Source organism: Lonchura striata, chromosome 4, assembly GCF_050655825.1.
Source record: "Lonchura striata isolate lonStrDom1 chromosome 4, ASM5065582v1, whole genome shotgun sequence".
In the NCBI taxonomy this organism is placed as follows: domain Eukaryota; kingdom Metazoa; phylum Chordata; class Aves; order Passeriformes; family Estrildidae; genus Lonchura; species Lonchura striata.
The window spans coordinates 69,679,828-69,702,837 of NC_140706.1; the positions used below are offsets into that span (position 1 = coordinate 69,679,828).

Genomic DNA, 23,010 nt, shown 5'->3' on the forward strand with positions numbered 1-23,010 from the left:
CAGACTTCATCCCACGTAAGAAAGTGAAGGGGAAGACTGCCCTTTCTGTGGATAGGAAAAAACAATCATTGTTACTTGCAATTTTTAATTTCTAATAATCTCTTTGGATTAAATGCCACAGAGATGTCTGCTGCCTGTTGCTTCACTTGTATACCTGAGGCTGTCCTTTCTTCTGCCTAAAGAAACAGTGTTCAATGTACTCGCTTACAAACACGCTTTTGGGTGAACAGTTCTGCTGTCAAATGGGAAGGTGGGAGTCTCTATGGAAAATGGGTATTGAACAATGAACTTCATGAATTTAATAATGGACTTCATGAAGTTTTTGCTCCTCTTCCCTATTGGTTAAGGCAGCTGCTGTCAGGATTTGCGTCTGTTGGACCATTTCAGTTGCTAAGCACGAATGAGACTGTCTTCAGTGTTAATGATGTTAGATGAGTTCAAATCCAATCAATTCTGTCAGTATTAATTGCTGTATCTGAATGGAAACAGCTGTAGCACTTGAAGACTCTCTTGTGCAAGTCAATGAGATTCTCTATTTTCAGTGTCTCCAGTTCTAATGCACTTGATGAGATGCAACAATTGGTATGTTAAGAATCCTGGCTTTGCTTTTGGATTCTAAGTGCAGGGACCATACTATGTCAAATAAACAGAAAACCAAAAATATAGCCTAATTTGCAAAGCAGTGTTTGTCTCAGGTAAATGCCTGGGCCTCTGTTTCAGAAGTAGAAAGGCCACAGATTAATTTAATAATTCTATGGCCACCGTGAGATGCTTCCTCCCAGCTCCATTATGAAGGCAGTTGAAGAAGTAAATGTAAACTAGGAGGAAACCACACCAGTGTGATCATCATCAGAGGATGGTTTAGCTGTCTGTGCTAATTTGTGTGTTCCTTTTAATTATTCTCTTATAATTTGCAAACAGAAATCAGCAGTTTTGCTCAAAGTGGTGTGGTGTGCCTTGGTGTTGCTTCATGCTGCTTGTACCTCTTCTGTGTAAACAAATTTATGTGCTTTATTCGTTGCCACTTTAGTATTCTCTTCTCAAAAATCACAAAAGGACCATAGCAATTTGTACAAAGCAGTAGCTTTTAGGTTGTATCCTGCAAGTTACTAGAGCTTATATAATGAATGGCCTGTCATGAAACGCAACTTCCCAGGATCCAGATACATATCTGTGTCAGAAAGGCATCGAGATTCGTTCCCATTTGCATCCTGCGGCGGGAAAATACCTTGGTACCTGCTCATGTGGCCTTATGATCAAGGACCATTGGGAGTCATTTGGGAGTGGCTTCCTGGAACCTGCAGGCTGTCCTGTGCTGTGATCCCTGTGACCTTTCCTGCTGCAGGGGCACCTTGCTCAGGGACACTCGGTGAGCCAAGGCCACGAGTCCAGCTCTGGTTTGCCCAGAGGCTCAGAACATGCAGCTGGGTTCTGTCCTCTCCTCATGCCCTGCACTGTGCTGCCTTCATTCATTGTGGCCATTTAGCTCTTTTGGGAGAGCTGTTCCTAAGGTATCCTTCAGAGTGACAGAGCATGGGAATTGCTGACTGCTTGTTTGGTTGTCACTGAAATTCACCTGCTCTGTTGCTGCTTTAATCTTTTCATCATTTAACAATGGTTGTGAATACCAAGCAAATGTTTAGTGTCAGTAAGTAAGATTTCGTATCCCCTTCCGCCCTCCATGCTGGAGAAGAACAAGCATCAATTTGGTATTTTCTTCCACTGAAAGGCACTTTGATGACTTAAGCTTCTTGTTTTCTTTCTTTAGCTTGGATCAAAAATAAGTGCTTTAGCAAAGAGTAAGATCAAAGGATATTTTGTTTTTTCATTCATCACAAAGTGACAATTATTCCTCTTTACCAGAACTGTGGCAGACAAATATATATGCAAAAAGGACTGTCAAAATATGCATCAATCAAACATTTTGTGGTACAGCAACCAAAGCCAGTCTCTGGAAGGTAGAAGACAAAAAGAGAAAACAAATTAGGCAACAAGCTACTTTACCTCCTCTAGATTTTGCTCCAGACTTTTGTACAAAATAGCTTTCTGTTACCTGAAAGTCTCTATGTTGAGAATCAGTAAGGCTTAAACTCAGAAAAAGGATGGTGTAACCCAAATATAAATGAAATAATGAAAATCAGATTCTTGAACTGGCCTTCTGCAAGAAAGGTGCTGGGCTGCTGGTTGAGCAGAGCATTCCTGTCATCATTTAATGTGGCTGAAAACTGGGTTCTTCAGCAAAGTGTTAGTACAGCAGTTTGCAAATGAGTGTTACAGTTCTAAGCAGAGTATTCTCACCTTGAATTTTTTAATCCTAATAAAGTTAATTGTATTCAATATTCATTTTGTTCACTGTAGTATAGATTTTTAAGCATCTCAATCTTTTAAGTATCTTGTTGCACACTCAAGCTTTTATGTTTGGGAGTTTATTGGAAATGTAATGTGCTAATACTCACATTCGTAAGCAGTAATGAAATACAAACATTGATCTTTCATCCAGGAATTATTTACGTAAGCACCTGTATATGTGACGAATTGCATTTAGATGTGCCAGTCTGTCAGCCTATACCATAAGAGAGAAATGTTACAGGAAAGGTCTTCTATGCTGTAATTCCCCTCTTGTGACACAGGCAGACAAGTGTTACGAAATTACTGAAAAGCTCATTAATCTTCATCGTACAAGGATTGCTAGAAAACTTCTCCTGATTTTGGCCCTATATTTACTCATAGGTATTGTATGCTCACGTATTAGTGTACCAATAATATCCCTTACAACTCCCCTCTAGGGAGATCCAGGCTAATGCTCATCCTCAGTATTTATTTTGATCCCTCTTAACCTTTATTTTGCCCAGCTAAACTGGGTTTGCTTCTCTGAGGAGATCTGATAAGCGAGTGACTGGGTAGCATGGTAGTAATTTTTCTGTTCATACTGCACTTCCAGTTCCCTTTTCTGGGTTTGAGTGACCAGAACTGGTACAATATGAGGAGGGATTTTACATTGCTGTCACCCTATTCCAGATGCAATCCAAGATTGTGGCATCATCCTGCTCTGAGCTCATTCTGGACTGTGATTGTTGGGATACAAAAAACAGTTTTATTGCTTTTTAGCCCCTTTCTAACCATTAAACCACTGGTTGTACCATGAGTTCCTGAGTATGAAATGTTACACAGCCACTTCTGTTACTGGCTCCGTGATCAGACAGTTCTTCCCCTTGTACTTAACTTATTTTCAGTGATGCTTTATCTAAGCTATTCCTACTTTCTCCACAAAGATAAATGAAAATTTTCTAGGAAAGATCTGCTGTTAAATGGATTAATGTACCCTGATTCTACAGATAGTTCCCTCTTTCTAGCCACAGCACAAAAAGGCAGCCCCTCTGGCACCTGGGTACACACACCTCTTTTGTGATTTGCTCTACACTGCAATACTCTTTTCCTTTTTTAGCATTGTCATATTTCAACATTTCTTACCTTTGCATTATATTGCAATTTTCAAATGATCCTGAGCTGTACTGAACTTCAGACACAATTTTTCTGGCTGGTCAGTTCCCTTTATCTTTGTAGTTTTACTGCTTCCTTTTGACATCCATAACTGATGTCTGGCATCTTGCCCAATACGCTGCTGCCCTTGGCTTTTGTTTTCTATTTATGATTGCACTTTCACCACATCCATTTTATTAATGTAATGATTTGGATGGACAAACCTTCCACTTTAGTTCCTGCACCTTGCTGCAAAATCTCTTGCATTTCTGTACAAATACTTCACTTTTTCCTCTCTGACTTCTCCCTGTCAAGTTAATTTAAGGTGCACATTTTCACTTCTGAAATCTCCTTTTCCCCATCTTGCTTCTTGTAACAGAGTCACTGGAGGTGAATTGTTTGAAGATATAGTTGCAAGAGAGTATTATAGTGAAGCAGATGCCAGGTAAGTAATTTTTTTTTCTAATAACACCTTTGATAATTAGAGGATAGTTACTTAAATATATCCTGGTGTTTGGCATCAGTTTCCCAGCACAGTCTTTGAGACTCTAGGATTTCTCCAGGAGTTCTCTTAGACCTGGAAGGGCAGAGTTTGGCAGTTTGAGCTCACGACTGTGTGGTGGAGAATTCATGGGACGTCTTGGTGTCTGCTGATCTGAAAAAGCAGAAATTGAATCTCAATTAATTAAAATTTTACTCATTGGTTTCTCTGCGAACTGGACATAACAGTTCAAGTATCTCATCCATGGATTCTTAGATTTGCTGATCAAAGTTTGAAGCATAAGTTGGTTTTAAAAGAATTTTGCTTTAAATATGAATTTTTGTTCTTGGGCCTGAAGTGCTAATTTCCTTTTACAATTAGAAAATTTTAATTGTGTTTCATCAATAAGCAATTATACTGTGCGTCTCATAGTCTGAGCTCAAATATGAAATCTCTGGCAATTTTCTGCAAGTGCTTGTTGAAAAACTTGAATAATAAGTTGACAATTATCATCATTTGCATGTATAAAGTATTAGGGCCACTCATGTCATGTTTGTCTTCATATAATAATAAATCTTAAATTTTGTCATAAATTTAAGAATCCTAAACATTGTGGTCAATTACTCTATAGAAAATATGTTCTACCACCACACTCTTCACATAATTGATCTCAAACTAGATTTAAAGAATCCTGATGTTTCTGTGTGTTTACAAACACACCCCCCTAATAATACATATTTAGTACATGCAATTTTAAATAATGCCTTTACATTTGGAGATCTTTGGGAGGTGACAGAAAGAATTTAATATTCCTAACAACAGTAGCATAATAATAACGACCAGATGAGAAGTTACTCTGAATATTAGGAAGCTTCCACTTCCAGATCTTACTGCATCTGTAGAAATGGTAGGAAGATTAATATTTTGGCCTTTAAATAAAGAACAACGCACAGCAAAACACCCCGTAGAAGAGAAAACAGCAATAGGATTTAGGTGGGGTGGAAGAAGAGGAGCTATGTTGAAAAAATTTTCAAATCATTTTTTCCTGCTGTGATTGAAACAAATTTCCAATATTGATGCCAAAGGCCAGTATACATTGTCTTTGTGTGTTTTTAAGGTAGCTGGATTTTAAAAGGGAAAATTGCAATGATGATTCCTTCTGTTCTAGAATTATAATATTTTGGAAGGGGCTGTGCCTATACATGTGTATATATATATTATATATATATACATTTTATTTTTTCAGTAAAAATTTGACCAAATTAGTGAAATATCTAGTTATGATGCATCTCTGTATTTTGTATATTTATATATACAAACATATATGTTTGTATATATAAATAGCTATATCTTGTGTGTGTATGTGTGTATCCCTCTAGCAATAGTTGCTGTTCTCTGTGGATGCCTCTCCCAGGACTGTCACACTGGTCTGCTCCTGCAAGCCCTTGCTCACGCCAGTAGTCTGTACTCAGACAAACAGTGCAGTGAGTTATGAACTACTTGCCTAAGAAAGGGTTTTCAGGCTTGGGCTCCAGTTACTGATTATGACCATTCCTTCTGAATTCCATGGTCAAAAGGTTTTGGATGAGCAGCATCTTGACTACAGTGTATTACTTAGCATCACTCACTTGTGCCACAACAGTGTCTTAAAAAAAAATGCTAAGCTCTTGTGGTGCCAAAAAAACATCTGAAGAAGTTCCAGTGCTCTAAAATATTAATATTTTAGTTGTACCTTTTGGCATCATAGACTGGCCAAAACTTGCAAATCTGGGTATGGGAAAATAGGTGCTAGTTCAGTTTCTGCAAGCACCAAACTAAAACATTTGTCTTAATTTTTAATGTGAATTTTCACTCCCCAAGTGACTCCTAACTAAACTAGAGCTGGACACTATTTTAAATGAAAATGCATGCCACCTTTTTGAATGACTTGGCTTTACTACTAACTGTTTCACAGAAACCATTCAATTCAAAATGAAAAATGTTTTGCTTTTCCTTAGCTTTTGACTTCTTTTGTTTCATTTGTTTTCTGTATATCATCTCATTTCTGACCATTTTCTTGTTTCAGCCCTTGTTGTAATGTTAACTTCACCACCAAAAATTAAGAAAACCAAAACATGCCACTAATTGTTTTACTGCCTCCACTTTATTTTTCCTCTGGCCATTTCTGGAAACTGGAAAAAGCTTCCATACTGCTGAATGAAAATACAGTCTGATGATTTTGTCTCACAGGTGTCATATGTTCCATGTTAAATGTCTTTTTTTGTTTGGTTTTGGTTTTTTGTTTTTTCGATGTATTGGAGCTGGAAATATCTCAGCAATGTTGTTGTTCCAGTTCAAACAGCAATCAAGATTTGTCCAGAGGTGTAAAATTGTTTTTGTTCTTTAACTTTTTCTTTTAAGTTTTATTTTTATTTTGTATTTAATGTGATTATGTGCCTTTAAAATGTTCTCCCTTCCATTCTGCCCTTGTATCTTTGCAGTCATTGTATACAGCAGATTCTAGAAAGTGTTAATCATTGTCATCTAAATGGCATAGTTCACAGAGACCTGAAGGTCAGTATCTGGTGCCCATCAATTGGATATAAGAATTTTGGGGTTTTCTTTCCGCTGGGTAGGGGCAGAGGGTGGGATGTCTGCCATGTTCCCTTGCCTATCCTATTCACCCTCCGAACGACCGGTCCACCCAATAATGCATGACGCTTCTTTCCAGTTTGCGAGTCTACAGGCCTAATATACATCATGGCAAAAGGGGGAGCGGTAGCCCAAAACCCGTCTCTCGCCGGGGCGCTGGATGTTGCCCGCGCTGTGCCAGGCGCCGGGGCTGTCCCTGTGTGGCTGTGCGGGCACAGGAGGTGACCCCTGGCTGTGATGTATGTCAGCTTGTAGGTGTGACCGCCACGGCTGTGCCGGGGCCCCGGGGGCAGTGGCCGCACGCTGCTGCGCTCGGGTGTGACGAGCCCTCAGGTCGGTGCCGCTAATTGCCGGCTAATTTAAGCGGCTAGGAGCTAATTATTGACCTGGAGTACCTGCCTTGGAGTGGCCAGGGGACTACCTCCACTGTCGCTGCGATTTCTAACCGTTTCTACAATTCTTCAATGCCTCTGGGAAGGCTCTGAGTAAGCGAGGAGGAACAAGCACAGAGGACGCCAAATGTTTAATACGACCTTGAATCAGTGGCAAAATGTCTTCCTTTTACAAATTACCATTAAAAAAGACCTCGGTGTTAATTCCCGAGCAAAGCCAAGGCACCGCCCCGCCGCCTGTCTCTGCGGGCAGCCCCGCGGAGCCTGAGGCCGTCGAGCTCCGAGCGGGGCGGCGCGGGGCAGGGCGGGCCGGGCCGGAGCGCAGCCACGCCCGGCCTCGCCCGCGGCCGCCGCCCCGCCGCCGGGAGCCGGCACTAACGGGCGCCCATGGTGTTTGCATGCAGTCATTGCATTCAGCAGATCCTGGAGGCCGTGCTGCACTGCCATCAGATGGGCGTGGTCCATCGCGACCTCAAGGTGAGTGCTGCTGCCCCGCCGCCCTCCCGGAGCAGCATCCCTGCCCCACAGGGCCGCCAGCAGCCAAAATGTAAATGCTCCCCTCTTGTTGTTTTTCCCCTTGGTTCATTTGGTTTTAATTGAGTTCACCTACATGCAAGAAAAAGCTCGTGCACACCAGAGGGAATCTGCTCGAGGCTGGCCAGTACCTGGCTGTCTAGCGCCGGGCAGTACAGGGGAAACAGAAGTTGCTTTTCAAGCACCGTGTGTATTTGTTGAATACATGGTCTTTCTCAGTTAGCCAGAGCTTTGGGAGCTTTTTCTCTCATCAGCAGAATTCTTAGTACTTCTGGGAAGCACAGTGGCTTTTGCATGCCATGCATCTTACAGTGACAGAAGGCCAACTGCTCTGGGATCACTGGCACACAGACTTCTTTCCTGCAAATGATGGCTGGGCTACCAAACATCTTTAAAAACCAGGAATTTCTACAGTGCTCTCACCACACCCACCTGAGGAGTCCAGTTCCTTCCAGATGAGCTTTAACAGTGGGATAGAAACTTTTCTAAAGAAAACCCTGTGCTGAAAGAGCATTCCCTCTTTCTTGACTGTGTACATCTCCAAATCTAGAAGCATCTGCTGCAGGAATGCTCTCTGCCTTCAAAATATGTTGGCAAGGAAAGAAACAAGTATAGATAATTTTCTTTTACTGTGAGGCTCCAAGAGAGAAGGCTGTCCCAGAACTCATAGTAAGCTTGCCTTTTGGGCACTTGAGCTTCACAATCCACAAGGAAAAGAAGATGATTTGTTTTGAAATCAGATGGAAGTCTGAGCTATCAGATCCTTTGTGAGGCAGAGAAAAAACGGTGTGTGTGCTAAGGCAGCAAAACACGCTAATCCCTTGTGGCACAGATTCTTGGGCTTTAGGGTTTTTTTCTGAATGAGTTCTGAGGAGCAGAAATTTCCTCCTAGGATAAGTGTTTCTAGTGGTTATCATGAATAATAATGTTGGAATCAGAATGCTGTCGACTTTCTTGGCAACTTTCACTCCCAAACATACTAGTTTGTCTGACTTGACAAGGTTATGTTGTTGTCATAAAGGAACACAAAGAGGTTTGCTCCAAAAGCTCAGAGAGCAGGATGAGTTTCAAAGATGGAGACACCAAATTTTTTACTCGTTTTGCACTTCTGGATTTTCCTTTGTCACATTTGTACAACAGGAGACTGACAAATCCCTGTGCAATCTGTAAATCTTGCATGGCAGCTAGGTAATGTGGAATGAGTTTTAAGGGAATGATGTCAAATTTGTCCAGCTGCTCCAGTGGTTCCTGTCCACGCTGTACATGCAGTCCTGTGCTTCTAGCATCAAAAAGAATTTAAAAAGCCAGGATTGTAGCTATGCAAGCTGATGGAATAAGGGATGCTTTCTATTACTCTTCATATGTTCACGCAAAACAACTTTTTCTTTGGCAACACATTAAATCCAGCTGTTGCCTGCTCCAGACGATGTGTGGATTTCTTATTCTGGCAAATCCAGGATGAATTGAAAAAACAGTGTGAGAAAAAGAGTCTCTGCCAAGCTGTGGTGCCCAGTTTCATTTGGGAAAGTGAAAACTTCAGGAAGCAGAAAGCCGTCCTTCTTCAGTTACAGCTTTGTGGCAAAAGCCAAAAAACCATAAGAATTAAGTGAAGGATTGTGGTGAAATCCGAGCAGTACACCATGTGCTGAAAAGAAGATGCCAGGAGCAGAACAGCAAGCTGTGGAAGGTGGTTATGGGCTGGCATGGATCCTTAAATTGCAAAACTTGATGATGGATTTTTTTCCAATAACTCAGTCCACAACATGATGGCATGCTTGGGGGTGGGGAGATTTTGGATTATCCCGTTTTATTTAACTTTCCTTCTAGGGTGATCTAGTAGCAAACAGACAGGAGCTTTTGCAGCCTCTTATGACCTGCAGAAGTGCTTGTTGCTGCTGTGTTTGTAAATACTGGCTTAAGTCAGAAAGGTGATGGATCGTAAACCCAGGAAAAAATTAACTTATCAGTGGCAACCTGGCTTTACCAGCTAGTAAAAGTGCACTTCCAGGTAGGAATTCCAGTTCTTGTCAGGCTGTAGCCTTCCTACTTCTGTGAAGCTTCTGTGATTTTGTGGTTAAGACCCTCTTACCTTCTACCAAAGAATGGCTGTTTTAGGTACATTCAAGGAAAAATACACAGAGCCTTAAATATTTGATATCTTAAGGATTAAAGACCTTTGGAAAAGCATGGCATAAATCACGTTAATTTATTTGTAAGTAATTTTAGCAGTTAACAGTGCCATTGTGCATGCTTGGCTGCTGCCCATCACTGGGGAGCGCAAGGTGACACCACCGAATCCAGGGAACAAGTCCTGCACGGTGCTGTTAATGTTTCCCAAGTAATTGCACTCATTCCCAGCTAATGCATGATAATTACCCACGTGCCTCTGGCCAGCCTCAAACGGCTGCTGCATGTTGGTTAAGCACACAGTCCCACTTGGCATGGCCCAAAAGGCTGTTGTCTTTGGCATGGGAGCATGTCAGGAATTCTGGTGGAACACACTCATCTGTTAAAGTGGTACTTCTGAAGAGAAGAGACATGCAATGGAATAAAAAAAACAATCCCAAGAGGAAAACAAACCGAAAAAGCCAAACCAGCATCAGAAAACAAAACCAGTGTTTTGAACAAAACAATTTTTTTGGGAAAGCGTTATGTGCTTGGTGTGGTAGTGCTTTTATTTCATCCAGAAGGATGAGGCTTTTCACTGCTTTTGGCTTGCCTGAAGGTCACAACCAAATAGGATCATCTGTTGCTTTAAGAGGTTTGTACAAGAACAGCATTCCAGGAATTAATTACTGTGAACTTGTTTCATTCTGAGAGGAAACCTTGCAGAACTATGTCACTGTGTTTTGAAATTAGTGTTATTAAATGGCAAGGAGTGTGACATTGCTTAAATCAGTGTTGATGAAACTAGAGAAGAGTCCTCAGCTGTGCACTTAGTGTTTCATATATGTAATTTAAATTAATATTAAGATTGTATTTTGTTTTGAGGGCCCTTCATCTTAATTTTTGAAACTGTGAAAATAGAAGATTCATCAAGTAGCTATTGATGAAAGTTTTTTAGTATTATCTAATCTATGACATAGCGACAAAGGGATGAGTGAGAGAACAGCGCTGGTAAATTGCTGAAAAGATGTTCCTTTGTTGAGAGAGGAAGAAAATCCCTTCAGACTAAAGAATTTGTCAGGGCCCGTTGTATTGTTAATTAATAGAAGTATCACCGTGGCTGAGGTCTTACTTAGGCTCAAGCATATTTTGCTGGATACCTGACATGTATTAAAGATAGGCTTTGCTGAAAGAGGCTTATGATCTTAATTGTTTCCAACCTCAGTACGTGCATGGGATTAACTGCAATCACATAAATAGTTCCTTGGAAGTGATACGATTGCTGCTGGGTCGAACCTGGAATATGCCTTGAAGAGTTTGCAGGATTGAGGCCCTAGCACCAGCCTGACTATAACGAAGTCCCTTACCACAGACCACTGCAGAAATTGCTTCTGAGGAGTCACAGCAATACCCATGAAAGTGAAGTTTTGTTATTATGTAAATGTAGAACAAAACCTTTTTTAAAAACCATGGGGATTGGAAAGACAGGTGTGGCAAGAAAATGCTTTGAGGATCACAGTTCTCTGAAATAATCTGTTGCTTTCTACAGTACTTATTTTAGTTGTATTTTTAAAGCAAACATTCATACAATAAAGTTGTCTTCGGGCAATTTACATTTGATGTATTTGCTAACTGCAGTTAAAAGGATTCATTATGAGCAGTAGAATGAACATAATTATGTTCAAATCCTTTACCTTTAATTGTGTGAGTGTACTATAGCCTTTCATTTCAGATGTGACCAACATAACCCTACAAAACAAAAGCAAGGTGGGAACGTTCACTATTATTTTATTTGTAAAGGCTCTCTGCAGGCACAAGTGTGGGTGTGCTGAGAGATTTGCAATGTAAATACACCTGCTCTCTAAATACAATCACAAGGCTGTTACTGTTGGGATGTCATACAAAACATTTCTGTTTGGCAGTTGCAGATGCCTGATCCTGCAAACTCCATGGGCTAGACTAGTCATCAGTGAGTCCCTGTCCTTTGGGAGTCTGCTGCCCCATTTTTCCAGTAATGAGTTCTTGGGAATCTCTGACCTGCCTTGTCACACCAGCAGGTGTCACAGCTCCACATGCCCATTCTGGCTCTTCTTCGCACTGTCCTTAATCTTGCTGGCATGAGCTCATGAAGGCTGGTTACAGGCCTGGTGATTCTTTCCAGATAGGAATGGGAAGTGCAAGTTTTGCAATTTCATGGAAAAAACCACGGGTTTCTTCTAATTTTCACTCCTCTAAGTATTTGTTCTTTTCCAGAGTACTGTCTAAAATGTATTTACTTATCTTTTCATCTCAATTGTTTTCTCTCTCTGAATAAAGCCTGAGAACTTACTTCTAGCTAGCAAATCCAAGGGAGCAGCAGTCAAACTGGCAGACTTTGGATTGGCTATAGAAGTCCAGGGAGAACAACAAGCTTGGTTTGGTAAGTAAATACCATTTTTTCCTCACCATTTATTCAGCGTAGTGGTTAAGCCTCCCCAACTGCCCCACTCTCAACCCAGAGTGAAATGTGCAGCTATGTGACTCTTTGACCCTGGAAAACCTGAGTTTCCTGATTCCTAGCTTGTGCCACCTTCCATCTGTAAATTTGACTGAGATGCACACAACCCCTTTTCTCCCACTCTCCTGAGTAACTAGAGGCAGAAAATACAGGTGCAGAACCTGGGAGGGAGACCGGTGGTTCCCCTCAGGTGCCTGAAGAATGAGACAGTAGGGAAATACTGCTGAGTGTACATGCCCAGTCATCAGAACATTTTGTCTGTCTCAGTCAGCTGGAAACACCTGAAAAATTGATTCTGAAGCATTTTAGAATGTGACTTCAATGAATGGGAAAATAGGAGGGATTGAGCACCTTAGCCAGACACTAATTACAGATTGCTCATTACGGTTAATAGATGCCCGAAGGAGAATGGTGGAAAATATTTAATACTGGTAATTTTAAACAATAGTGCATGTACAGTTATGATACACGTGTCTCACGTACCACCCTCTTTGAACAGATGTGAAGCATGGGGAAAACTGTATTATAAATCCCAGGTGGAAAAACATACAGAATAAAATATTTATAGCAGCTGTCTATTCTCCTTTAGAGTAGCTAGAAAGTGCAGTTGGAAATGGAACAAAGCGGTTGTAGGCTTGGAACAGAAGCAGAAAGGTGTTTCTGGGCAGTGAGTTGGGAGGTTGAGTGTTCATGGCTATAAGTACATGTAGACGCACAGGCAGTGCCACTGGACATATGTTGGCAGCTTTATGAGCCAGCCTGTTGTTTTAAATCCAGTCTTTTTATAAATGGATTTCAGTAATCCACAAAAGACAGGAGAGATTGCTCTTGCACATCAATGAACAGACCAGTACAAAAAGAGTGGAATAGAAACAAGGCAAAACACAAGTGGATTGTTACAATGGAAGTGTCAGGTAAACAGAAAGCATCTCAAGAAAAAATCAGAAGATTCAAGTTGACTTCAGGAATATTTTCTGTACATAGTGCACCTGCAGGTGATGCAGAGGAGGTTGCAATGGCCTAGAAAATCTTGTACTTTGTTTTTTTGTCATTTGGTTCTTGTGAAATGCTTGGTTTAGACTTTAGCATCATGAGGACTTAGGAGAAGGGAGCAGAATGTCTTTAAAATATATATGTAAGGAGGAGTTAACAAGGTAATGAAAAGCAAGTAGCCTAAAGGGGGTCTTTCTTTTAAAAAAAGCTGTGGCACTCAATAAGATAAGTGGGTTCTGTACCGTTTTTGCAACTTGCTCTGCAGAATGTGTCCAGAGTGGTCCAAGTGCCTGCCTTCAGCTTCAGGACTGCATTAGCAGGGCAGAACATGAACTCCAGTGGACTGAGCATTTTGAACTTTTTCTCTCTTTTCTTTCATAATATTTTTCTGCTTTCTACTGGATTCTGCAGCACTTAGTGACTCATGGTGTGCTCCGATTCTAATTATAGCACTGCATCAGTATGCTTTCCTTTCTTTATTCTTTTTTTCTTTTTTTTTTTTCCCCTTTATTCTGGTGTAGTCCTCTGGTGTGGTGGTCTGTTTTCTGCTTGAACCATGGCTGTGCCTCAGCAGGAAACTGACTTGAACTCTGTGTTTGAATACAACGGAATACTTTCCTGTTTTGCATGTTTGCAAAACAAACTTATTCCTCGCCTATTTGTAGAAAGCCTTACAGGGTTTAGTAGAAACCTGCCACCCTCTTAGCAGATGCTTAATGTACTGGGAAGGTGTCAGGCAGGTTGAGTCAACAAAGCATGGATTTTATCTTGGTCCTCTGGATGCCTGGAGAAATCATAGAAGTTTAGGAGTATAAAGTGTTGCAGTCTCTTCTAGGCACTGCACAGTCACAGTTTTCAGCTTTGCAAATTGCTTTACCTAACGGAGTTACTACAAGCAGCAACACTTTTCTGAAAAGTACACGCTTGTTTTGGGGGTCCCTCTGAGCAGTTACAAAATAACCTGATAAATGGCAGTTAACTAATTCCTTGTGTTCTTTTTTTTCTAACTGAAATCAGGGCTGTGTACCCTTCTGTGTGTGCTGCTTTAAACCACTCAAAATACTGGGGAGAGACTTATTTTATTAGAGCATGTAGTGACAGGGTAAGTAGGAATTACTTCAAACTGAAAGAGAGTAGATTTAGCTCAGATAATAGGATAAAATTGTTCCCTGTGAGGCTGGTGAGGCCCTGGCATCAGTTGCCCAGAAAAGCTGTTGCTCTCCCATCCTTGGAAGTGTCCAACACCAGGGACAGCGTTCGGAGCAACCTGATCTAGTGGAAGGTGTCCCTGCCCATGGCAGGGGTTTGGAACAAGATGATTTTCAAGGACCTTTCAATCCAAACCGTTCTGTGGTCCTGTGTACTAAAACTGTACCAATTATTTCAGTTTATATCTGTTTTTTTTCTTCATTGAGAGCTAAGGTTAGCTAAGTACTATACTTATTTTTGCTTTAGAGTTTATTTTCAAATCTTGCATAGTAATGTTCATTGAGCTGTGCTAAGTTTTAAACTCAAGACAACTTTGCTTCCCCTTTAAAACGAGCACTACACCCAAGAAGAGATATGAAACAGCAGTCTATTTAAAGCCACTTAGAACATCTATTTTTCAGCTCCTCTAAGGAGTTGAAGATGTGTTTCCTGTGTGATAGTGCTCCTTAACAATTCATAGCTTCCATATCAGGAACCTGCAAAAAACAAGCTTATTTTTCATGACCATATTTTAGCTCTTTTCTCATTAGAATATACAGAATGTGTTCATTTCTTCCTCCCACTCCAAAGTAATTGGCGACTGTGGGGCAAAGGCTTCTTTTTTCTGTATCTGTGCACTTTATATGTTACCACCATCTCTCATGAGTTTTGTGGAATCCAGGGTGGTATTGCACAAATGGCTTGTGGTCCTTCATGAAAGCCACCAAATTCTCACCTCTCAGGAATTCCGAGGTATTTATTTTAGGCTAAGATGCCTGAAAGAACAGACATCCACACTGAAATGGGGCAGACTCTTAGTGATCATTAAGCTTTTATCCATTACAGTGTCCTAAGAAAAGTAATATTTATACCTACATTTTACATTTCTGCTCAGAGAAGCAGCACTGTTGGTAATGAATAAAGGATGAAGAACATATAAATTTTAAAGGCCAGATTGCTTCAGAGATGCCTCCTGTAAACTTTGGTAAAGAGGTTTCCAGAAGTGGAATGACTTGGCAGAAATGAGTTCTGCAGTGGAAAGACCGTATTAGATGTAGCTCTAATTTTGTGCAACAATATAGCTCCTTACATATAGGAGTACAGTAGCTGCCCCTCTGCTTTGTTAGTTGGTCCCCCATAATGTCAGCATCACCTCTAGGTCATGTGCCATAAAAAACAAATGGGCAAATGCAGCAGTTCATGTCCATGGCTCAGGAAATGTTGTCCTGGGTCTTGTGGGCCTAGATGAGAATCATATGCTTTTTGCAGAGCACATACAGGTTTTGACCACAGTTGCCTTCCTTTGACAGGCTTTGCTGGTACTCCAGGGTACCTTTCTCCAGAAGTGTTACGAAAAGATCCCTATGGAAAACCTGTGGACATGTGGGCATGTGGTAAGAAGTTATTCTGAAAGTCATATTCAGTCCACTCTAAAGTGTCTTAAGGGGAGAAATGATATCCAGGGTGCATTATATTGTGCATCAGAAAAGATGCACAACATAATAAAATTCAGTATTATAATAAAATGCAGTACTTATTATAATAAAATTCAGTATTAATTTCTAGTAGAGGTCATTGGATTTTTTTTGTTGCCTTATGTGCTTCTTTTTTTAAAATTTTTTTACAAAGTTCTGTTATCATGGCATTCTTGGCCATGTCTACACAATGCACTTTCAAAGAGTATTCAAAGAATGGCTGCAGGTGTATGGTGCCTCATTAGTTAGTAAACACGCCAGTTCATACTGTGAGCTGGATGTTTAGTTTTGATTCACAAGGAGCCTAAAATTCATCTGACCAATATATTCTGTCTGCAGGTATAAACCACAAAATTAAATGTTTTCTGAACTGGAGGATGGAGTAGTTTCTTTATCACCCAGTTCTCAAAACTGTCTTCTGAGGCACTGGCAAGTGGCAGCTCCCCAGCTGAGAACAGGGGCTGGTTTCCTTATTTCACTTCTACCCACACTTAGTATGTTGTTATATTTATGAAAGCACTTGATTCACAGGGAATCATCTCTGTCAGACTAGAAGGTGGTCTTTTCAATTTCCTATTGACCAAATACAGAAAAACTTGCATTTCCCAAATTTGCTTTGCATGAGAATAATTATAACAAAATCTTTCAGACACCAGTATAAGCCATAAAAAACCATAAGTGAAAAATGCATTTTCCTAGAACATCGAGAATCATGGAATATTATTTCTCCATCTAGATAAATATTTCCAGTGTTCCTGATCTGATGTTGTCAAATGCCCACTTCCACTGTTTTCCCCTGTCTGAAGGGGCAGTATTCCTCCCATCCCAGTGGCTGGGATGATACACATGAGCCTTTCATTTTACGTAGTTGTTAGGTGCAAAATTCATTTCTGCAGTTCCTTCCTTGCAAGCCCTTAACACTGGTGTGAATTTTCTGCAGGAGTCATTCTGTACATCCTCCTGGTGGGATACCCTCCCTTCTGGGATGAAGACCAGCACAGGCTTTACCAGCAGATCAAGGCTGGTGCTTATGATGTATGTACCATACTCTGTCTTTTCAGTTATTTATAATTGTGCTTCTAAACAGGAGTTTCCTAAAGGGAGAATTTAAGAACTGGTGAGATGGTGGCATATGAATTCTGCAACATCATCTGATCATATTATGTTAAACAGGCAAGAGGCTGTTGGTCCTCAGATGTAGGTAGTTTGTAAATGATGAGGTAAAGGCAGAGCCTTACAATTTTTAAGCTCTTATTTGAATCCAGTAGTGGATCCTTTGGTGAAATTATGTAAAGATTGTACAAGACTATGTACATATGTGTATTTTTTTCTGAAGTTCCCCTCACCAGAATGGGACACGGTGACTCCTGAAGCAAAAGACCTTATCAATAAAATGCTCACCATCAACCCAGCAAAACGTATCACAGCATCAGAAGCACTAAAGCATCCATGGATCTGTGTAAGTAATGTCCACAGGTTCAACATGATCACTTGACAAATCAGTTTATGGTTTGCTTCAGCATGTAGTGAATGTGATTAGAGGATAACTTCTGTTCTTGTTCATTCAGCTGTGTAACTATAAATTGTAAAATTATAATTACACAGATATGATCAATAGTGGTCTATATAGAGATCTCAGCTTGGGGTAAGATTTTTGCAAATTCATCTCCTTTGCCTTGACTGTGTTATGTAGACTGTTCTCTGTGAAAATTAGAGTGTTATTTTAAATCCTCAGTGAGAAGAAAGTGCAGGAAAGTAACTTTTGAATTAGATAATGCTTTGCATCTTCATTTCCCTGAAATCTTTCAGATAAGCATGAAACGTGCAGGCAGGGAACTAAGGGACTTCTGAAAAGTCAATTTGTAGGTAGCAGAGGCTGCCTGGCTGTTCCTGGATTCAGGACTTTTCTCCTGCTCTCAGTATATGCCACACAATGACTTTTCAAGTTGACTTTACACATGGAAAGGAGCACAATGGGGTAGTCAGGCAAAGTAGAAATTGAAGGCCCTAGTTTGGGGCTATGGGTTGTAACATGTGTGTTGTAGAGTAAACAAATTGCTAAAACAGCTGGCTGGGTGCCTTAAAATAATTGTTTTCTTCTTCTCTCAGCAACGTTCTACTGTTGCCTCTATGATGCACAGACAAGAGACTGTAGATTGCTTGAAGAAATTCAATGCAAGAAGAAAACTAAAGGTAAGAAAGAAAACTTGTGCTTGTGTTTGGTGTGCAAAACAAATTATCTCTGTGCAGAGTTTTTTATAAATATTGTTCTTAAATGACCTATTGTTCTTAAATTACCCTAAAAGAAGATCAGCTTTTGCTTGAAGATCTTAAAACTTTTAATCAAAGTAAATGGAACCTGGCTTTTCTTCTTTAATTCAAAACTATAGTAATCCTCTGTATTTAGACACACTAAGAGTAGGCTCTTGAGGGACAATCCTTAAGGTTATTTTTCTGAATTATGCTTTGTTTTTTCCTGTCTAGACATGATAGCTTTGCAGATGTGAACTTGTCTAATGTGTACATTACAAATAAGCTCATATTCCTCCCTGAGAAAAATAATCTAAGGACAATAGTCAAGTCTCTTTCATATTCATCTATGAATTTTGAATAATTGCTGTGCCTCTGAATACTCCTGGTTTGTGCATTAAATACTGACAGTTGGAAAATATTTGAGATAGCAGGATTGCTGATAGGTGTGTAATTAAGATTAAATTACAATTTATGCAGTCATGACATGGCATATGAGAGGTAGTGCAAAGATAATCCATTCTCTCAGAGTTAATTCAGTAATTGGTGCCATTTGCTCATGTATTTTCCGTTTTGTTGTGTTGTGTTGGCATTTGGAGTTTTACACAACTATGATGCTAATTTGGGAAAATGTGTGTGTACACAGGGGGCCATTTTGACAACAATGCTGGCTACCAGAAATTTCTCAGGTATGTTCATTGAACGCCAGATTAATGCAGTCTTTATATTTTAATGTCTGTGAAGGCTCAGGTCTAATTAAGACGCATTCAGGAGCATCTAAGTATGATATATATCATGTTGTTTACTGTGATGAAGCAAACAAGAATTTAATCTCTTTGGGCCAGAGAAATTCTCTTGCAAGTGACAGTCCGATTTTTCTGTAGAATTTGAGCTCCTTCTCTGCTTTTTGATTGTTACCTGTCAAAGACAGGCAGCTCTTTCATGCCTACTTTAGTGCAGGCAAATTGAAAGTTATGCATATATCTCCATATGCACAAGTATCACCAAACAACATTTAGAACTTAAATATTTTTATATATGTGAAAAGTCATTCCATTATTCTGTTGCATCCTGTATTAAAAATATCATCAGTACATTCATTTCTTTATTGCTTTGCTAAGGAGTAAGGAATGTAGTAACATGAGTCCCTGTTTTCTTCCTAATGCCCAGCAGTGCCTAACTGGATGTAAGAACAGTTGTTTTCTCTTCATGAAACAGTTTTGTCCTGATGACTCTGGAGATTTAGGTCTTACACTAAACAAGCTCTAATAGCAAAAGCTAAAATTGCTCTTGGCAGAGTTAGAATTGTCCAAAGTAGTAGAATTGCCAGAATATTGATGCTGTGTTGAATTTTTCATTTTGCTATTTGAGATTTCCAGTGAATGGTAAAATAGAACACCAGATTTAAAAACCAGTAATTTTACATATCCTCCCACTCTGTGATGTAACTATTGGAGTGTAACATAAATTACTGTACAGACAAAAACATGATAGTGCTCTGGGCATGTTTTGAATAATAATAAGCACTGACTCATCCAAAAAAATTACATAATCACGAATGCAAGAACAACTTGTTCAATTTGCATAGTACTTAAAATACAATTTCTTTCTTAGTTAAGTTCCCTTCTTTAATAAACACCTAAACACAGAGGACCACATTTATCTAAATTACCTTGAGTTAATGCTTAATGAATTCTGTTTTCTGCCAATTCATTTAAAAGGTGGGAAGGCTGTAGGTTGCTCTTCTTGTAAAAATGAATTACTGTTAAATATCAAACAAACAAATCATTCCTTATCCCTTTTCATAACTGTCACTGTCTATTTGTGTAAGAATCAAATTCAGCTTCCACGAACCAAAAAAGCTGAAGTAGTTTTTAGACAGTATTTCACCATGAAAAGCAAACAGGGTTTTTGGCTTTTTTTTTTGTTTTTTCACATGACATCTTTTGTTTTACACCATAGCCACCCGGCTTTTTTCTTGATGACGTTTTATTTTTTCAGTTTCTTTATTCATTGTATTTCATTGCAAAGCATGCTTATGAAGGTCATTTGTCCATAATGATGTGGTTATAAAAGTGTTTTACTTTCCTTTTTTTTCTTCCTTTTATGTGGAATGTGTATTTCTTGTGAGGTAAGACCCTCAGCACGTGAAAGGAACATCTTTTTTCTCTTCTCAATCCAGACTGCTGTTTGTCCTCAATCACTTTAATTTCTCCATCCTGTCACAAACCATTTGTTTCCAGTCTGCTTTCTGGCCTAGTAGCGCTGCCTTAGGTTTTATTTTTAGCTCTTGCTTGTAGTTGCAAGAAATCTCTCATTGTGGGCTTAATTTAGGATATGCTGATTGCTTTGCTCCTGCAAATTCTTTAAATATTTGATTTGTATGCAGTGTCTGTGATTAAAGAAAGATGAATCCAAATACTGTTAAAAATCCATTGCAGACCAAACCCAGCAGAGTGGCAGGATACGTCCTGCAACATGCCATAGTGCACAGTAATCCATGCCGGGCACGTTGGGAAGGACGCGCCGGCAGTGCCGGACACGCGATAAATACTCGGTGTTATTGCTTGTGGTGCCCTCATTTTACTGCCTCTCATTTAATTGTTTACATAGAACATGTAGTCTTTGTCAAGCAGCAAAAGAACTCAGAAGTTTCATGTACAAATTTAGCAAAAGGACCTACAGAGGTCTATAAGAATTAATTTATGTTTTCTCATATTTTTATTAGGGCTAAGGGTATAAAGCAGGCTTTGAAGGCTATTAACTTCTGGGTTTTTTTGTCCTTAGGTTTCAGAAATATCTCCTTCCCTTTGCTTTCCCTAAATAAATTCCTGAAGGTAATGGAGTGCCCACATATTTGTGGTAATGTAAAATCTAAGGCCCTCTTGCCTCAGGTCCTGAAAGCATACATTGCCACAGGGAGTGTCCAATCTCCAAAGTATGTGGAGAACAATTTGGTTTCAATATTTATGTACATATTTCTTTAAATAAAAGCATCCAGTGGTACTGCTGCACAATACAGGCAAACTTATTTTGGTTCACTTTAACTGTAAGATGTGGCCATGTGGGAGGTCTAATGGTAGTGTTGGCTGGCATCCATAGTTATTAAACTGCATTTTGAGGGCTGATATATTAGTGAAGTTAGAAACATCAACCTGACTTCACTTTCCCGGGTTTATTTCATGTAAACAACACAATCATGGACATTAGTCATTTCTGTACAGTTGCTGAAGTGAGCCTACATTTTTGGTGCTGTAAAATGAGCACTTTATGCAGAGGTAGCTCAAAAATAAACCACAATTACAAGAATTATCTTTAAAGGTAAAACACATACTCAGTAACTCCCGTATCCTCAGCCAGTCTGAACAGCCTTGGGTGTGCGAGGTTCAATTGATTTGACATTTTGAGGTTATTTTTAAGATAAGGATGCCACTAATGATGGGAGCTCCATGTTGGGACTGTCTCCCCTGTATATAGAACAGCAATTTCTTACAACCTGAGCTGTGGAACATTTTCTGATGGGAAGATTGGGTCATAACCAACAATAAAACCCCAATAACGGCAGGCTTGTTGTGTAATTTATTATTCTTCAAGTCTTTGGCAGTGATTCATGGAGCATTTACGCTTTAGTGAATAGTTTATATGGATTTGGTAGGTCAGCCAGCATATACTTCTGCTGTGAATGTTTTCAGGTTCAGAGCTGTGCTGTGCTTGTTTGCACGTTAGCCTTCCAAATTTAGTAAATTGGAATTATTTGATGCCAGTTTTAAGTGGTGGAATTTAAGATCTGGCAATAATAATAATGTTATGAAAAACGAAATTTCACAAAAATTTTATCAGTGTGCAACACAATTCAGAAAATAGCATGTTTTCTTTGTTAGGAGCTGAAGCAAAGCCTAGAATTTGTTACTATTGCCTCACAGGCAGCAACCCTCCAAAACAACCCTTCGCTAGCAAATTGTCCTTCCTTTCTTCCTTGCAACTGTGCTGCCCTTTCACTCAAGGAGGCTGATGCTGTCGTGGTGGGAAGTCCCCAGAGGGGCATTATGTACATTGAGATATCATCTGAGATACCAGTGGGCTCTGCAGACACCTGCTTCAAGTCCCTGCCATCAAAACAATACCTTTTCACAGTCATACCAAACTATCCCTATCATCCAGTAGAAATATATTGCAGTTGAGGAAATGGATATAGCCAAAGCTGCTGCTTTTACACTCACCCTGCTTCCTTTTCCTCTCTGCCACCCAAGGAGCTCCCTCCTTGTAGAACTGCAGTCAACCTACAGTTTTGGGCAATAGAAAAAGAGATGTTTGATAGTCCTAAAGACTGATGGTTTCCTAAGGATTTCATGCCCCATGCTCAGAGAAACAAAAGGAGGAAATAAAAACTGAACATACCTGGAGCTGGGAGGCACTGGGGGTTTGCTGCACAGCTGGGTGACTGCAGGGGAACCACCTGACACTGAAATTATTTGTCTCATTTTACAGCAGCCAAGAGTTTACTGAAAAAGCCGGATGGAGTTAAGGTAGGTGAAACACCTGCTTTCCATTTCAAAGATATATTCTTAGTCTCCACCTGTCTAACTTCTGCCAGGTTTTAGAATTGATTATTGCTATTTCTTTCCTTCATAGATTCTGTTAGTAAGTGCTTCTCACTAGCTATTTGGAGTGGTTAAAGTTAGTAGAAGAGGCTTTGAAATGAATTAAAACAAATACTTGAAAAGCCAGCATTTAGTAAGCAGAAGATAGAAAACTACTGGAGAAAATGCTTTTTCTTGCTTTTTAAATAAAGAATGATAATGTAATTAATGATTCAGTGTTATCAGTTAACTTGTAACTAATGGTTTGGTGGTGGGCTTTTTAGGCATTAGTGTTTATGTGCAGCTCTGTTGCCTCTTTGTTTCCCCTTGACTTTCCACTAGATTTCATGGAAGACTAAAAGTGTACGGGTAGGCTTGGCTCCACATGAGGTGTGTTCTGCCA

At 39.8% G+C, this 23,010-nt stretch overlaps 1 protein-coding gene across 21 annotated transcripts in view; it reads left to right on the plus strand.

Moving 5' to 3' along the window:
- The window catches only part of CAMK2D (calcium/calmodulin dependent protein kinase II delta), a 172,507-nt gene that overhangs the window by 68,893 nt on the left and 80,604 nt on the right, over positions 1–23,010 (plus strand). For 12 of the 21 annotated variants that reach the window (XR_014955263.1, XM_085579399.1, XM_085579402.1 and 9 more), the window contains exons 5-13: positions 3,860–3,925; positions 6,442–6,514; positions 11,941–12,043; positions 15,613–15,696; positions 16,718–16,812; positions 17,114–17,236; positions 17,887–17,970; positions 18,674–18,716; positions 22,516–22,553. Coding sequence is in view for 20 of the 21 variants with exons in the window: in XM_085579399.1 (XP_085435525.1) it covers positions 3,860–3,925; positions 6,442–6,514; positions 11,941–12,043; positions 15,613–15,696; positions 16,718–16,812; positions 17,114–17,236; positions 17,887–17,970; positions 18,674–18,716; positions 22,516–22,553 (709 nt within the window). In the remaining variant the exon portion in view is untranslated. Of the gene's footprint in view, positions 1–3,859; positions 3,926–6,441; positions 6,515–7,388; positions 7,462–11,940; positions 12,044–15,612; positions 15,697–16,717; positions 16,813–17,113; positions 17,237–17,886; positions 17,971–18,673; positions 18,717–19,748; positions 19,760–22,515; positions 22,554–23,010 lie in introns of all 21 variants that reach the window. The other 9 variants (XM_085579401.1, XM_085579403.1, XM_085579416.1 and 6 more) reach the window with 5 other exon arrangements.